Genomic DNA, 18,684 nt, shown 5'->3' with positions numbered 1-18,684 from the left:
CCCTGTTAGGTCCGAAACTGAGGGTGAGGTTGGCATGGGCACTTTCCTTGTGGGTCCCCAGGGAACCGAAGCCACCTTTGTGTTAGGCAGATAGAAATCCATGTAACTCGCAGTGAAGTGTAACAGTAAGTCCAGAAGATGCGTGACTGATCCTAAACTAAGGTGTCAGCTCCTACAGCCATAGGTCCTATTCCCTGTGGTGGCTGCTAATGGAAATCCATTATGGTACCGGTACACTCATGATTAATGTCTCCTTGCTTCTCCCTTCCCCACTGAGCAAAGGCTGCTTTTTATCAAGTTTGTCATTCAAACTTGGTCCCAGAGTGTCAGTACCTTGCCAGGTTCTTGGAACAAGTAGGTCATTTCCAAGTTGTACACTCCGATGGAAGGTCTGTGCTCAACTCTGTTTAACATGTAAGGTCAGTGGGAGACAAGGAATTATTATTGAAGCAACATTCTTTTTACTAAAAAATTGTTTATATTTACAAGGGAACTAAACTGATCTATCAGAGAAGATGAATCCGAGCCAGCCCATGCTATAAACATAGTAAGAATGCCTGTTTGAGGCAGGAGTTCCCTGAGTAATCAAGGGGGTATTGTGAATGGAGACAGCAGCTGCACCCTGCATACCCACCATAGTGCATGTCTCCTGAGGCACACTGTGAGTGCTTACAAAGGTCATCTGTACTCTGTGACACTTTTCCCACCAACTGTGTCCTGCATGAAGCCTTCAGGTCTAGTAGACTCCATACCACACCTGGTATCTACTTAGCTAGCATTAAATTGTCATCTGCACTCTGCAGTCATTTTCAGATGTCATTACAAATGAAGATGAATTAGAAGGTGCTTCATGGTTCCAGTGTTTCATGTTGGGTTTCCCTCCTTTATGCTAGGCTCACTGTTTATACCCAATATTCTTCATTCTTATCATGTCTTCCTTCTAATGATTCTTTTTCAATCTTTTGTGTGATTGTTGCTCTTCAAGAAGGAAGGAAGTAGTATCTGATGTCTTTTACTTATTTACTTTTTTTTTTTTTTTTTTTTTTTTTTTTTTTTTTGTTATTTGAGATAGGGTTTTTCAGATAGGGTTTTTCTGTGTAGCCAGCCCTAGCTATCCTAGACGTATCTCTGTAGACCAGACTGGCTTTGAACACACAGAGATCCTTCTGCTTCTGCCTCCTGAGTGCTGGGAGTAAAGGCATGTGCCATCACTGCCTGGCAGAGGTATCTTTAGGTATCTTTTCTTATTAAAAAGTAAAAATGAATCCCAAGGATTAAATATGAAGCAAACATTAGAAATAGGAGTTTAATCATGCAGAGCAACCTGTTCCTTTGTATGTTACTAAAAAGTAATAACTGGTTTTAAATGAAAGAAAAAAGTAAGAGTTTAAAATGAGTTTTCTAACAACTTCTGGGGAAAGAAGAAGGCTCTGTTGTAGACTGTAGTAGAATCACTGAGTCCAAATACAATGCCAAGTTAATGAGTCCTATAAGGTATAGTTTTATAGACTTTGGAGCCACCATATCTGTATAGATTTTCCAAGTTTCCAAACGAAGTGTCTGGTTTAGAGAGAGAGAGAGAGAGAGAGAGAGAGAGAGAGAGAGAGAGAGAGAGAGAGAGTAGGTTGACCAGTTGTCCCTGTGCAAATGAGAGAGAGAGAGTGTGTGTGTGTGTGTGTGTGTGTGTAGGTTGACCAGTTGTCCCTGTGCAAATTTTTTTCAAAGTGAGGACAAATGAATTAAGAGGCTCTGTGTGACAATCACTGTCTCATTCACAGGACCATATTGGATTCCAAATCTCTACATAGTGGGTCACAACCAGTCCCAGGGAAATCCAACATGCTCTTCTGCCATCCATGGGCACTCAGGACGAGAGTACACCAACATAAGATAAACATTTAAATTAATACATAAAACTTATAGAAGTACTTCTCAATAGTGAAAGCTAAAGAAAAAGTATATAATAATACACATTGCATAATGGAGAGACAAAGTAAGTGATCAGATATCTCAGATTAGGTGCGGGTCTGATGGACACAAATAGTCCATACTTTTGCTTGCATGGTTGTTGTTGAAAAACAGTTTTGCCAAGGCTAAAGAGTAGTCTCCTTAAGTTTGGACATTCTCTATGGAGGATGCAATCTGCCAGTGTGGAAGGGCTCAGATTGTGAGCTGCATGTCATCAGTAGAGATGATAGGGGCATGGATGCCCTAATCCTGTATCACATCTGTAGTCTGCGTGGGGTCCTAAATGTAAACGCATTACAGCAGATGCTGGGTGGCAGCGACTGCTTTTTTGTTTTTTGTTTTATTTGCTTTATCCTATTCTGGGATCATTGGGTATTTGCCCTACTCTGGAATTTGTCTGAACAATGTTAGTTTAGATTTTGTTGAAAGGAATTTTTCTGTCAATGGCCTCTCCTGTGTTTGTGTGGGCTGCTACTGCTGGGTCAGCTGTTGCAATGTTGTAACTACTGACAAAATCCTAGACACTGATGTTATGATAGAAGTATCATAAAACAATTTCATTACACAGTCCTGGAAGTAATTGTACTTTTGGTGAAGACCTTGGGGGTAGTTGTTGTTTCTCTAAGAGCTTTAGGGACTGTGTTAGAATTCCAAATACTGTACAGCTACGCCAAGCCCAATACGGAAATACTGTGAAAGAGGCTTTCAGAAATGGAACTAACTGATCATTACACAAGACATTTCTTAAGACACGGTTTTGAAGTTCTTAATCGTTACTCAAATATTTTGTTTTGATAGTCAGAGGATAATAGAATTTAGAGGTTAGGATAGCACATTAATCAATCTCAAGGAGATAGATGACTAGAGCTTCCGCCAAAGCGGGAGTTAGAGACCACTAGCATTATCTGTTACACTTCTTTTTAAAGAGTTAAAAGTTTAATTTTGAAGTATTTCTATAAGCGTATTTCTTAAAGCATTGTATATAACAGGTCACAATGACTTTGGAATAAAAGCAACTGGTCAACTCCAAAACAAGGTTCAAATAACACCACTTACTGATTTACCCTACTGCACGTAACCCTTATAAATAGCATTTTTGTTCAAAAACATGAGATAGCTCCATCTGCTTATTGTAAGCATATTAAAAAGGAATCTGATCAGACCATTTCTATCTATTTATGCAAAAGGCTACACATGCTATACTTTTTAAAGGACCCTAATACATCTTCAAGCTAACATAAGCTAAAAGCAAAGTTTTTCTAAATTTTTATTGTAAATCTTCTACCATCCAAAGAAGAATCCTGGCCACACCCACTCCGTACTATCTTTTCTGTTGTTTTGTGCACACTTGCACGCATTCATGTATGTGTGTGTTTTATGAGTCTGCATCACCCACCATATGTTACAGCGATTCTCTGCCCCCCACCCCCCGTGAGTACTGCAGTATCAGATGCTTGGTGCTAAATGTTGGATCAGTAAATGAATCCTAGTGCTGGCTCATATTTATTTGTTTTTATTTTTACATACCAACTGCAGTTCCCCTCCCTCCTCTCCTCCCAGCACCCCACCCCCTTCCCCCATGACAGTTTGTATTTAAAACACAGGGTCATTACTATTCCACCTCCACAGTGAGCACTTTTAAGCCTTGTTGCTAGCACCTTTGTTAGTGTTTATGCGATGTCAGTGATTTCCAGTCACCCACTTTAGTAGTGTTTTTAAAAAATATCAGTCTAATATGTGCTTATTGAAAACTAAGCAATACTGGATGTATATACCTGGGTTAGAAAGAACGTGGTTCCCTCGATAACCCTTCTCAAGTTAGTGTTTACTAGCTATTCCTGGAGTCTGTCATGGAAAGTCAAAACCCCCTTCATTACAAGGTGGCCAGAGGCAGCACCTCCCTCCGCTAAGCAGAGACCTTTACTCCTCCCTTCCCAGCATGCTCTGCTTTCCCATCACCATTAACAGCAAAGCTAGGCTTTGTGAGGGAAAGCATATGCCTTCGGAACTAATAAGTAACTAAGTATGTGAGTGCCACGTTTGTGTAGAAAAGGCATTACTGTGATGGTCATCTGTCCACATTAAGCAGTACTGCCCCAACTCTTGGGTCACCTGACCCCTGGAATAGTCTTTGTCAGCTGACTAAAGATACCATGCACTGGAATCAGTTTCTTTTTCATGCCAGCAGCCTTTCTTCCAGACTGTTCATTGGTATACATGGTGGAAAGCTGGCAGACACATGTTTTGCAGTCTGGATAAGAGAGCAGGGAGCCTGTGCCAGCTAGGTATAGAGTGTGCCCCAGGTTGCCCTCTGCCCCTCAAGAGCCCCTTGGCAGCATGCTCTCAACAGCGACCCCTGCAGGCCACAAGAACCTCTCTAGGAAGGGTTCAAAGAGAACAATGGCTGCTGCTCTGTAGATTCAGAGGACTTGAACTTCAGCTGCCGTGTGGATAGAATGTTTCTTTATGAAAAGGACTAGTCATGTGTCCCAGAGAGGGATAGGCCAGGCCTACCAACCCTACCAGAGAAGCGTGGTCACGGGACCAAAGCTGCACTTTCACGGCTGTCCAGAAGCAATGCAACTTACAGATGAAAGAGGTCTCACCTTGCAGTATTTTTAGTCATGTGTCACAGCACGATGCTGTTATCAGAGCCACCCGTTCCAAAACACACATGGTTGAGATGTGGCAGAGGCAGAGCTAGTGACATCCCACGGGTGGTAGTCACCTACTGGCTGAGCAGCTCTAATTTCCCCCCAGCACTAGCATTGTCATAGCCCAACAATGAGCCTTTGGCCATGAGCACATGGGCCCAATGGCTGGCACTGACATGGTCCCTCAAGTGCCACTGTCCTCAGTTCTGAGTCAGCCTCATTGTTCAGAGCTCAAGGGATGAGGCTTGTGTCCAGATATGAGACAATATGTGCTGTGTACTTGTCAGCAGTATTGTGGGTCATCATGATGTAAAAAGTTCTCTGCAGTGATTTTCCCAGGCCCTAACATTCAACCCTGTCAATAACTATTTACCCCCCCCCCCCCAGTTCAAATGCCAGCAAAGTGTCTGTGGTTTCAGAGCAACAAAACCATTCCCAACCCAAAACAAGCCTCACAACATTGTCTGGAGATGGTCACATGTCTGCCTTATCGATGAAGTCAACCACTGTGCTAAATATTTAACAACTGAGGGAATTAAGTTTAATTGTTAACAGTTAGAAATTAGGAATAAACTACAGATGCTTCCAAGATTAAAAAGATCGGTTTGGATTTGCAGTCTGTCTGGTGGCTAAGTACAGTAGAGAGCATCTTAGGGCCACATGAGTATGTATGATGGGCTGGATATGATGGGAAGATTATCCTTTATAAAATATTCTTTTACAGAAAGTCCTAGGTCTATCCAGTGTGTTTTGAATGGTATCATGTGTTTCTGTAGTGAAATATCCACCCCACCCATTTGGGTGTGGTGACCGGTCTGGGTCTGGGGTCCTGGACCTCAGCTCGCTCTCTCCTGGTTCCAGTCGGGTCATGGAGAGCAGCCTGGGTGTGGCTCCTTGGAGAGGGAACTTGTGGGCCATCGGTTTCTTATGTAAGTGACTTCTCCCCAAATAAAATTAACCTATATTTTAACCTCGTCCCGTGTATCTTAATCTGTGCTTCAATATCTGATGTCAGAAGTGGGATTTTCACATGACCTGGGGAACTAGGTTTCACCCTGACAAAAGTCATAATAGCTCTCCCTACTGGCTTATGATGAGAGGTAACTGATATAACTGATAGAATATATACCTACCATACCAGCAATACTGCATTTTGAGCCATAGAAGTGATTTCTTCACAGACTGTTAAAAAACAAACTAAACAAAAACCAGTCATTGGAAAATCAGATCCATGTGTTGTACCTGCCTCTGGCTTTGGGTTGCAAGTAATAGGTAGGAGGATTTCCAAATGGCTCGTGCAATGCAGATTTAGTTCTAAATGCAAGAAGTTTGAGGCAGGGTAATTGAAACTTGATTTTGTTCACCAGCTCAGCCATGTCCAGAGCCACTGTTTTGCTATCCTGAGCTGACTTTTTTCTCAGGGCTGCAAAATGCCTGCTGCATTTTCAAAGGAAATTAGCAAAGAATCCTCTTCTCCACCCAAAGCAGACTTCTCACGTTACATTGGCTAGAATTGGCCAAATGTGTAGCCTAATCAGTCTCTGCTATGAGAAACAGGGGAAGTAAAACTGGGCTGAAAATTCATGATTGCTCTTAAACTACAGATAAGGTGTTTGATTGTCTTAGAATAAGCTATTGGAACATCCTGAACAAAGGACTCTATGGAACAGGGAGGTACTCGACTCTTATCAGACCATTGGATGACACATCTATTTCTCTGGTACTTTCCAACACAGCAGAGTGATGTAAAATCTTAATTTGGAGAAGTTGGAATCATCAACTAGTGAAGAAAGGGTAAAGGGAAACTGGTTATGAAAATCTTCATTATCCAACTGGACTGATGAAGTGCAAATTACTGTCTCTAAATTAGGGCTGTTAGACTGTAAATACGGAGATGCCGCCTCTGAGATTTCAAAGGAATGGGATCCAGCCTTGGAATGGACACAGACAGGAGGGAGGAGTATGCAAAGGGTCCTGAGGAGAGAACAGGAAGTGTCCAATAATGCTGGCAAGAACATCAGTAGGTGGAGGTTAGCGGTAAAGAAGCCCCGCAGGGCTACGTGATTCCTGGTGAAGACTAGGGAGGGGTTCCAGGTGCAGAGAACTACTGCAGGAGTAAATTGGATCTGTAACCAAAAAGTGACAGTATGTATTGCAATTAGGGACACTACATTTAGAGATGCGGCTATGAGGGATTCACTCACAATGGAATCTCCTTGCTCCAATAGTCAAGTCCTTTCATGTTTCCAGTTACATTATTAAATCATCATGTTCCAAAAGTGCTTCTGTTTCCTTATCAGGTACAAGTTTAAATGGGTTTTTTGTTTATGTTTATATTGTCAAAAACCTTTCCCCTTTTGACATCTGTGGCAGATCTATGAGTGTGAAGAGGCAAGCATATCGAAGAAGTGTGTTGGTAGTTGGTATACACAGTTGGGTGATACTTATCTCTCCCATGGTGGGTGGAATTACTAGAAGGGTTGGTAGTGGAGGTAAACCTAGAAGACACTTGTTCTGATGGGTTGAGACAGATGATCACAGAGCAAGAGGTGGCCAGGACCAGCGGCTTGGATCCTGCTGTGGGAACCAAGGCATCTGGTCCAGATGTGGAGGCTGAGTTAGCTTAAGGACACTAACAGACTTCAGGGAAGAGAGCCAACAGGACCTGGAAAATGACAGATAGAACTGAGGCATTGCCAAGGACATATAGCTATTCTGTCTCGTGTCCGTGAAATAGTTCCCAAGCGGAAACCAAGCCGTTCCTCATAAGGTCCTGGTGTGGCTTGAGTCTTCTTTTCCATGACCTCATTCTGGGACAGTGATGAAAAGCAAATGGTTGTAGTTCCTTTACGGGGCGCTTGAAAGGGCACCCAGGTAACTGTGTACCCGGAGTCTCCTCGGCCTGCTTTTGCCAGTGGCCGGCCAGTCTTCTAAGTGTGGTTGCATCGGTTACTTTTCGCATTGCTGTAAGAAAGAAGAAGGAACAAGGGAGGGCGGGCCCATTTCCCTGACACTTTTAAGGAGGGATGCAGGAGAAGCGTTAGGAAGCTGATAATATTCCATCACTGTCGGGTGGCAGAGAGACCACAGTAAGTGTGACTGTGCAAAGTTCAAGGCCACCTCCAGGGAAGCACTTTCTCTCCTAAGAGGCTTTATCTCATAAAGGTCCCAGTACCTTCCAGAACAGGCCACCAGCTGGGGACCAGCCTGTGGAGACATTTCACGCTCCCACCATAACAGGTTAATGTCATCAGTGAAATTTCTGCCCTAACCATTGTTTCTCTCTCTTTTTTCTTTTCCTAATGGAAGTATATTTGGTGCTCTTCGAACTGGTGCTTACATGGTGTACATTCTGATGACCAAAGGCCTGAAGCAGTCAGTTTGTGACCAGAGTTTTTACATTGGACCTGTCAGCAAATTCTGGGCGTATGCATTTGTACTCAGCAAAGCACCTGAACTAGGTGAGTGTCTCCCCGCACCCCGAGGTGTCTCCCACCCCGTGTGTCCAACCACCACCCTCCCCCACCCCCAGCAGCCTCACCGGGCTCACTCAGAGTAAACAAAGAAACACTTTGCTGGTCACTGGAAAGCTAGACTACATGAACTGAAGATTTTTGCCCACTGCCTCACCCGTCTGCTCCCTCCTTTTTAAGTAACTGTGTATTATGTATATTGATAGAAAACACATTTTTGAATGCCAGTTTCCTAGCACTAACTAAAAATAAGCCACTCTCGGGGATTTATAAAATACCACACGTCCAAAGGTCCATTAACAGCTGAACTAATATTAAAATAAGGGAAAAAAATGAACAACGCAGCACTTTCCAAGTCACGGAGATAAGCAGACGTTCATTTCTGGAGTCAGGGTTCAGGTTGGGAAATGAAGCTTCAGTTCTGGGGTTCGTGTTCTCCTTAAGAAATGCTAACAGTTGAGTTCTGCTGTTTGAGTTTATTTTCATCCCCGAGTCTGGCCCTGGGGAAATGTGGGGCACCTGCCAGAAATTAGTGGAAATTCTTGCTTGGCTATATATTTCTTTGCTCTCTTTTAGTGGTTCTGAGAGGAGGGGTGGCATAGGTTTGCAGAAGTGTGGACAGTGGTAAGGACTTGGTATGGGCACAGGTCTCTGGGAATGTGTTCTCATTGCCAGAGTAAGGGATCCATTGGTGAGAGTGGGCTGAGTGAATCCTCCAATAACCGCCATGTCCTCAAAAACTGGTAGAGATGCTTGAGGAAGACAGGTCACCTTCACACTGAGATTCCTAATATCTCTAACCTGGGATTAATAACTATGTGCCCTCAGTTCAAATATCTGAATTGTGGAGTTAAAAGGCACATTCGTTCATTGTTTAATCTTTAAAAATAGGTGACAGATCCTGGTGGTGGTATCACATGCCTTTAGTCCCAGCAGAGACAGACAGATGTTTGAGTTCAAGGCTAGCCTGGCTTACAGAGTGAGTTCTAGAATAGCCAGGGCTATACAGAGAAACCCTGTCTCGGGAAAAATAAGGCCAGGGGTAGGTAGGCAAGAGGTTGTAGGTTCATCACAGGACTTCTACAATCTGTCCGAGTTCTTGGTAACTTGTCCATGAGTTCTCCCCAGTGTGTTGGGGAGCAGCTGAGCCATTTACCACAATATACTATTAAGTCTGCTGCCTACAAGTAGCTGGCGGTGGGATTGATGGATGTCTTCCTAGATCAGGGACTAAGGAAGAGTAGCAAAAAGCTTTACAAACCTTTCTGTGAGGATTAAAAAAAATCCAGGTCTCTACATGATGCAGAATGAACTGTGTGTCCACATGGCAGGCACATACACACATAGCACCATGAATGAACACAAACTCAGAGTGAATGCATTAATATAGATTTAGTCAGTCAATGAATTTATATAATAAGCGCCTATTATTAGAATGCAAAGCTACTTGACACAGAATTTTACAATATGAAGACTAGGAACAGGTCCCAGGAAAATGAGAGAGAGAGAGAGAGAGAGTCTGGTGTGTGTACACATGTATGTACAGGCCATGATGTGCATTGGGAGTGTGGATGACAGTCTTGGGTGTTGAGCCCTTCCCATTTGAGAGGGTCGCTGTTGTGTTTCTAGTGTGCACACCATGCTAGCTGCCCCCCCCCCCGGCTTGTCTCCACCTCTTCCATTAGACAGTTGCTCAACACATCCAGTTTTTCTATGAGTTCTCAGGATTCAGATGTAGGTTCACACAATTCTTGTTGAATTTGCTTATGTGGACTAACATAGAAACTCTTTCCTAATGAAGACTGCCACTTCTCTAATGATGGCACATTCTTCATACAGTCCCAGATCCTTCATAGGAATATATTAAGATCTGCCAATGCTCTCTTAATTAAAAAATATGGAACAGTGTCTCCAAATACTCTACAGCTTATGTAACAGTGTCCTTGAAGAGGTCAGCTGCTGAGTGTCACAGGTCTAAAAATTCAAACTGGTGTCCCCAAAACCAGCCTCAGCACTTACTTAGTTTGTTTGCCTATGAGTTTTGAAGTTAAATTAACTAGTAATCTTTTGCAATCGGGGAGTCTTATCATCATTTGATTAAGAAAGACAAAATTACTTACAGGTTATCTTTAGGTCTTACCTTCTACCTTTCTGTATTAGAAATTTGTGGAATTCTTTATGAATACCAAAGGGAAAGATCATGTAGGAATGTGTACACACACACCATATAGTACAATAGTGAAACTATTTGCATACATCCATAGTTTTCACCATTCTCTTCTTTACTTCTGGCGGTTAAATAGGCATAATATTCACATTGTGGTGTAGCCATTACTCCATTTATTTCTGGAACTTTTCTGTCTCCCCCTGCTGAAAGTGTACTCACTCACCACTGACTTTGCTTCACTAAACTCTTAATGATGGTAATAAGGGCTCTCTGTTTCAGCAGAAATGGTGGATTCAAAAGGTTTAAAGGACTCCTCTCTACTGGAACAAGTGAGCAAGAGAGCTGCCCCCTCTACTTTGTGTGCCAAATTGCCAGTGCCTACGGTTTGAATTCTATTAAAACCTGCTGAGATTTGCTTTTGTTAAGACTTGGAAACATCTGCTCTGCGTCTAGGCCCTTGCTCAGTTGAGCTTGTCATTGTTTCGTGGCCCTGACTCAGCAGCACAGCAGCTAACTCTGCTGAGAGGAGCTCAGCCATCTGTGACAAGCCACACACGCAGAGTTGGCTCAACATGTCTTTTGGTGGCTATGACTGCCCAGGAAGTGCTGACTGACTTCTCCATAGGCATACAGAGATCTTGGGTACAAGAAGCATCGTGTCTTGTCTGCTAGCCGTCTCTTGGTTGAAAAGGGCTGGGCCAATGGTTTTAGGGGTCACCGAAAACAGGAACTTGAGTCAGAGGGTAACAAAAGTACTAACAAAGCAGACACCTTCAAGAGCTCAAAGTGCTCTCCCTTATAGTTGGTAGTACCAGTTCCATAAATACCAAGGAATGTTTGCTCAAGAAGATTGGCTGGCCAGCATCAATCCCATCAAAGCCCTTGCAGAAGCCTAGTCCTCTATAGCTTCTGCCACTCCTACAAATTCCATGATTTGGCATGACTTGGAAAAACGGGGATAGATGAAGATGGACAGAAGAACCATATTTGCATCAGAAAGTGTGGCTGTGTCACTATATGGTGGTAGCAAGAGCAATAGAGGTCAAGTTCTAATGTAATCTTACCATAGTATTTTATGGGAGACCACCATTTCTGGGGACAATAACCTTGTCTTTGAGTAGAGCTGCTGAGAATCCTTCATCCCTTACCATCCTGAACACGCGCTCTAAAAGACTCAGTGTAAAGTCAGGTGGATTTTGTTTTCAAGATTTCATGACAGATTGGTCCTCCTCACTTGCTTTCCTCTCAAAGTAGCTACACCTCCTGAGACACTCAACATAACACACCCCTTCTCTAGACAGGTCCTGCTTCCATTCCCACACTGTCCAGGTAGACCAGATGGTCCTCATGTAAGAGTGATGACAGAATGACAGCTGAAGAGTTAGATAGGATGAAGTGCCTATTACTCTATGGCAGATTGCTTTTATTACAGTTGGGTATTGTATCAGGTGGATACTTTTTATGAATGTTAAGAGACTCATTAAAATATTTTGATTAGGACTGGCTAAATTTGCTTGGAACATGAAATTCCTTAGACTTCCCTCTTCTTTCCACTACTAACAAAGATAGACTAGAGTGGTTGTGTCCTACATTATAGTCCAAAGAGGGAAGGATGGCACAGAGCAGTGATTGTACAAAAATGGTGACTCTTGACAGTCTAGCCAAAATAGTATAGCTTAATATGAAGTAGAATTTGGCTCTAAGTATACACATGAGAGTGGCCATCGCCATCTGTCATTTTTTAGCCTGTCTGACATTTATAGGTATAATAAAAGCCAGTGTCTCACAAGAGACCAGAGGATTTCAATGGAAGTTTCATAATAGATTGAGAAATGTTTCCACTGACAACTTTACTTTCTGTTCTAAACAAATATGAAGAAATTGTGTTTAATAATTCAGTAGGGAAATAAAGTAACAGCTCCTGGTAAATGTAACAGGACACTACCTGTAGTAGTGCAACTAACTGTAGCCATCAGAACCTTGGGACTTTCCAAGGCCCAGCATTACTTGGCCTTGTCTGTACCAGGAACTCTAGGCCATCCACTAAGTACGCAAGGGCTAATACTTGTGTGTGTACTTGTTCCATTTGTCTGAAATAGAATCTCAAAATAGAACAAATTTCCAGTTCCAATTGGTATTAAGAGAATAGTCATATTTGTGAAAGATGTGTTAAGTGTGTTGTACATGTGAACATTCATGTTGATATATGAGTGGGTGCAGGGACATGTTCATAAATATGCATGTGTTGATCAGAAGTCAACTTCAGGTGTCTTTTTCACCCACTCTCCACCTCATATTTTGAGGCAGGGTCTCCTGCTGAACCTGGAGCTTACTGGAGCCAGTGAGCTCCGGGGATCAACCTTTCTCCTCTTCCCCAGCTGGGATAACAGGCACCTACCAACAAGCCCAGCTTTTTACAAAGGTGCTAGGGATCCAAATTCAAGTCTTGGTTCTTGTACTGCAGACATGAAGACGATTACACCATATCGGATCACTACAGAGATGGGGCAGTAAGCCGCATTTACCTGTGTGAATCTGTTGCGACTCGCTTTTTTTAATCCAATTTCCCCCCATAAATGTTCTATGTAGTGTATTTCTCAAAAGCATTGCAGAGAGAGAACAGCTACTCACCTGAGCATAGCTCTAGCTTTTATATAAATTGCCTACTTCAAACCAATGTTTTGTTTTTCTTGATACCATAGAGAGTTGTTCTGGAAAAAGTTGACATTCTAGACATAGTCATGTCATACAATTAAGTCTTGTTTCCAGGTTTTACTCACTTGGTTCATTGAGATCAGGCCTTGCCAGTGTTAGGCCAACTCTTCTGCCACCACAAGAGCTACATCTCCTATCCTGAATTGTATTTTTTTCATTTACACGCACTCCATGTTTTACAGAGAGATCACAAGATACATTTGAGGGCTGGTTTTTTTTTTTCTTTGTTCATTTTGGTTTTTCTAGACAGGGTTTCTCTGTATTGTTTTGTAGTCTGTCCTGGAACTAGTTCTGTAGATCAGGCTGGCCTGGAACTCACAGAGATCTGCCTGGCTCTGCCTCCTGAGTGCCGGGATTAAAGTCATGCACCAAGGCTGGCAAGGGCTGTTTTTGTTTGTTTGTTTTGTTTTTGTTTGTTTGTTTTATCTATATAAGGTAATTATGGTTACTCTCGAGAAGCCTAAGAGCATTCTGTTGGGCACTCAAGTCTGCACCCCAGTCTGCTTCCTGGTCACACTTGCTCTGAGATCAGTCCCCTGTCCTCTTTTGGTCATGAATGGTTGGGTCTGGTTGCCATTATTCGTGTCAGATGAGAAATCGCTAAGGTTTTCTGCTGAGTACCTTGAAGAGTAGCCTGCCTTGCTTGCTGAAGACCCCGCCCCCTCCTCCCAGAGCCAGCTTTGGGCCTCACGTAGCTTTGTTCCCATCTCTGTCTTCCAGGAGACACGATATTCATCATTCTGAGGAAACAGAAGCTGATCTTCCTGCACTGGTACCACCACATCACCGTGCTGCTGTACTCCTGGTACTCCTACAAAGACATGGTGGCTGGGGGTGGTTGGTTCATGACTATGAACTACGGCGTGCATGCCGTCATGTACTCTTACTATGCCTTGCGGGCTGCGGGTTTCCGAGTGTCCCGGAAGTTTGCCATGTTCATCACCTTATCCCAGATCACTCAGATGCTCATGGGCTGTGTCATTAACTACCTGGTCTTCAACTGGATGCAGCATGACAATGACCAGTGTTACTCCCACTTCCAGAACATCTTCTGGTCCTCACTCATGTACCTCAGCTACCTTGTGCTCTTCTGCCATTTCTTCTTTGAGGCCTACATCGGCAAAGTGAAGAAGACAACGAAGGCTGAATAGTGTCAGAACCGAGGAGGAAGACATAGCTCAGGGTCATCATGAAAAATAATAGACAAAAGAAAATGGCACAAGGAATCACATGGTGCAGCTAAAACAAACCATACGTATGAGCAGACACAAAACCCGAGGCAGCTTGGGAACAATGATTAGTTTGACTTAACCCAGTAAGTTTATGATCCTTTTGGGTGAGGACTCACTGAGCGCATCTCCATCTCAAAGTACTGCTGCTGAGGGACCCCTTCCCTCTTACTTGTCAACTCTAGAACACACTTGATCCAAAGGGAGCCACGGGCAGAGAGATTAGTGGAAAACAAAACGCTATGGGGAGAGGGGGAACGTCGATTCAGAGTTATTTTTCTCTAAGGATAAAGGAGTTCCCCTTTTCAAACTATGCGAGCACACACACACACACACACACACAGTCCTTTCTGTCTTTTCAACATGACACCAGAACTGGTAGAAAAGATAAACATGGAAGAGTCACAGGGTTTCTATCTAGAACAACAATGCTTTTGCAAAAAAAAAAAATCAAGGCCTTTTAAAGAAAGGTTAGCTTGTAGCCCCTTGACAAAAGATGTCTTAATTATTTTTACTGCAGCTGAAATTAAAAAGGTAGATAGTTTCCCCTTCACTGCACAGCCTCAGGCTACTGAGTTTGCTACAACCAAACAGAGGACAGTACTTTCTCGTGAAACTTTATTTCTAGGAGAGTGGAAACCATGCGTCCCAAATGCCAAGAAGGTGGTCCCCATGGCAGACCCTGTAGTTGAAGCGTCACATCGACAACTGTTATTTCTGCTCTTTGGTGAGATATGAGGCATCCTTTGTTCAGTTGCCTCTGGCTTTAGGACAGAAGAGAAGAGTAAATGCAGAGTTGAAAGGATGCGAGCTCAAGCAATTGACTTGAAGATGGAATCTTGTACTGTCTTTAATGAAACTCAGCCAATCACCACTGAGCTGAAAATGGGAAGGACCATGGGAAGACACCGGAGCTGAATCCTCCAGGAGACAGACCATACGTTCCTCCCTCCTTGTTTGACTTCACGCATAATCCTGGCTTTCCAAATGAAGCCCCGTGACACAGTCCCATGCTTTCTATGTTTCTGTGACTTTCAAAAACAGATCTGTGGGGCTCTGCCTAATTTGGGGTAAACACTGTGTTTCTGCGTCTTCTGCATTTGCTCCCTAAGCAATGCAGAGGCATGTGAAGTGCCCTCTGCTGGCCGAGTGAGAAACTTCAACAAACACACTTCATAATAGGTTGAAAATAGTTGACCACAAAGGGCCTGTGTAGATTAACCCCTAAGTTTTAAGTGCTGTCAAACACCTGTCATACATTTGACCAAATCAGAAAAGAACCTCTCTACTTCAAGTAAGCTTCATCAATTTTTAAAGTGACTTTCACGTGGGAACTTGGAAAGTCAATGTATTAAGAGCCATATTTAAAAATAAAGAAAGAGAAAGCTAGACTATGTTATCTGTAATATTTCAGTCCTCTACAAGCCAAATAAATGTGTCGATGTTCCTAATATTTCAAAGACGCAATTATGTAAAGTTGTTCAATGTGATATAATAGTATTCTAATCGGTTAAGTAGCTTAATGATTAGGCAAACTAGATGAAACAATTAGAGGCTACTACACTGCGTAGATTACACACTCATAACCACATACGCACAGAAGTGTGAGGTACACAGAGCTGCAAAGCCCACATGAATAGTAACACAATTTTTGGCTAGCAAAACTATCACTTAGCTTCCTTTACTTGAGACTGTACAGTAAAAGGGACTTTTTTTTTTTAAATTATTTTTATATTAGCTTTAATTGTGCTGTCGTTCATGAAACAGCTGCGTAGCCTTTCTGTGAGATGGCATGGGTGTTTCCAGCAGCTTGTTGATGTGTGGAATTACAGAATACAATTTGATTCCATTCTGTGTGAATGGGTTAAGCAGTGAACAAAGAATCCGTGTAGGTCAAATGATTGTAGGAGGAGGCTAACGGCCAAGCTGGGCTGGGGGCAGCTGTTGCACACACATTAACATTGTGTGGCGGCTTCATGTTGGCTGACAGATGAGATATGATTGGAAGGATATATTGTTATTAGGGCTGAAGGTATAGAGCCACTATCTCAAGTGGAGTCTTGGCATATAAATTATTTGAGCTTTGTCAGTGCACGATAGTATACAATAATAAGCCTTTCCCTTGCCTTATGAAAGATAAGTGAGCAAAATAGTGAAAATGAAGAAGAGGTCACCTGTCGGCCGACTTGAATCTAATCAGGACCAGCCCGAGGCTCATCTGGTTGATTCAGTTTAATTCAGATATTTATCATAGAATACAGGTTACAATATGGAAATGAGCATAAACTTTAAGAAAGGCTAAGCTATGCTTCCAAAGCACTTTAATCTTCATGTTCGCTTCATGCTGTGTTCACTTGTAAAATAATGTAGACTTTTCGTTTGCAGGATGAATATCTAATAAATAGTTTCTAAACCAGCTAACTATATCTAAAGGCATTTCCAGTGTCCATCATGGGAAGGAAAAAAAAAAACCACATTTTTTTTTTTTTTTTTTAAAGAAAAATCTGAATCCTTCTATAGGCTCAGCACACTGTTTTTAACATCAGCTTAGCTGCTTTAAGTCTATTGAGATACGAGGCTGGACAGCTGGCCTATGACACATCTGTAAGCCAGAGGCTGGACAGCTGGCCTATGACACATCTGTAAGCCAGAGAATTGACTGCCACGTAGATAGTATTGCTGTCAGTTAACATTCTGGGCAAGCCAAGTTTTTAGCTGCCCCACTATGCTGCAATAGATGATCTTTCTATTGAAGATTTCTCACTGCATTCCAATCCCAGTGTGGTTACAAACATTATTCCTGGTTTAAATGAAAACAAATCCTTGGTTTCGTGTAAATGCAGTTTCCTTCACTAGGTCTGAGCATCAACTCAAATGTGTGAGTTTGCAATGAAATTCTAGTGAGAAACACTTCTTTCACGGTAGGGGATTTTTATCTGGACCTTCTAGCACCACTTACAAGAACAGAACAACTATTACTGTTATGTATTTATTGTATTTATATCTGATGCCAGGCCAAAGTATTGAATTAAAAATCACAGTTCTCAAGGTTATTATTTCAGGCAGCCCCCTGTCATCCCCTCCATTCACCCCCACCCCAATTTTTTTCTAATCCTACTTCATAGCAGAAATTTGAGGCTAGGGGGCATTGCTTCAGGAGGAAGTAGGTTAGTTTTGTCTCTAGCGGTCTTCATTTATATGATGAGACCAACTGATCACTAGCTCATGCCGAAGCTTCATGTGGTAGAAAGTCTACAGGGGCCTAGGAGATCTCTTCCCAGGGAGGATACCCACATAATGTTTTGTGATTGTCTGTTTTAAGTCAGTTACATTTCGGTGAAAAGCAGTATGACACTGGGCTAGAATGTTCCAGAAGTCTGGCTGTATTCCCAATCTGCTCAGTTACCTGGGACTATCCTGTGACTATCTTGTTCTGATAGAAGGGGCTCTTCATCCACGAGGCTGCCAGACACAGACTCAAGTGAGCCCTAGGACATGCTGAGAGCCTTTTCCGGGGAGATGTAATGATCCTTGGACTAGCACAGGACTGGGCAAGTCTCAAGGGAGTTTCTAGGAGAATGGAGCAGAACAAATTAGACTCCACCCCTGGAGTTCGGCTGAGCTTTGAACTGCAAGTGCAGGATCCTCGTGGAGGCAGGCGCATTTCCCTGGGAGAGCAGTCCTGGAGAGCAACAGTCTGAGAATATCCTGATGATAGCCCAGAGCTTTCTAGCCTTCAAATGTGTGTCTTTTTCCAGTCTTTGTTTTGATAATAAATCTTCTGCTATCAGTTTGGGACAATTGTAGAGCCTGTGGTGGTGTGAATCATTGTCTTAATGTTCTTCTGTCCCTCTCTAAAGTATAGCGCCCGTTGCCGGGTGTCTGAGGTCCCGGCCGTCAGAAAGTGATTTGGGTGAGAATTCACAGTATACATTCTGTCACTTCTGCTTATTAAAGTGACACCCAATAAGACAAGGATGCCCTGTTCTGTTCAGACACTGCGTCCGAGTTGGTCATTGAGCCAAAGTCCTCTGTACCTGTGAGTGACACAAAATAGATGTTGGTGCCTGTGCAGAATTCTCAGTGCCTGTTGAGACAGATGGATGAGCCATAGGTGAATTCACGGCTGAAAAGACCAGTTAAAGTACGCCCACTCCGGTACCACAGAATACCAAGAAGCCTCTTGTGTATATAACCCAGTACTCTTTCATCCTCGGATACTCTGAAGAGTTGGGGTTCAATACCAGGCTTCCATTTTTCCACATTCTTAAAGTTGTTGTGATGGATGCAGAGGGTGTCATCTGGGTGTTTGGGGGAATTCTTAGAAAACTACTGTGATTGCAGGTCAAACAAAGCCAAACTCAGATGTTTCTCTGTCACTCCCCAGATGCTGACACCCACCCACAGAACAACTGCATTGTAGTCAAGTTCTCCTGCCGGAGCTTGCTAACTGGTCCCCAGATCAAGATGCAACCACA

General features: G+C 42.9%; 1 protein-coding gene across 1 annotated transcript in view; it reads left to right on the top strand.

The window, feature by feature from the left end:
* Window positions 1–14,234, top strand: part of Elovl6 (ELOVL fatty acid elongase 6) — a 101,434-nt gene extending 87,200 nt beyond the window's left edge. The window contains exons 3-4 of the mRNA XM_051185525.1: window positions 7,932–8,083; window positions 13,698–14,234. Coding sequence (XP_051041482.1) covers window positions 7,932–8,083; window positions 13,698–14,128 — 583 coding nt within the window. The 3' untranslated portion in view covers window positions 14,129–14,234. The remainder of the gene's footprint in view (window positions 1–7,931; window positions 8,084–13,697) is intronic.
* The last annotated feature ends 4,450 nt before the right edge of the window (window positions 14,235–18,684 follow it).

The sequence above is a fragment of the Phodopus roborovskii genome, unplaced genomic scaffold (genome assembly GCF_943737965.1).
Source record: "Phodopus roborovskii unplaced genomic scaffold, PHOROB, whole genome shotgun sequence".
NCBI classification, from domain to species: Eukaryota; Metazoa; Chordata; class Mammalia; order Rodentia; family Cricetidae; genus Phodopus; species Phodopus roborovskii.
The sequence above is the reverse complement of the archived record's forward strand: the minus strand, read 5'-3'. Positions and strand labels throughout refer to the sequence as shown.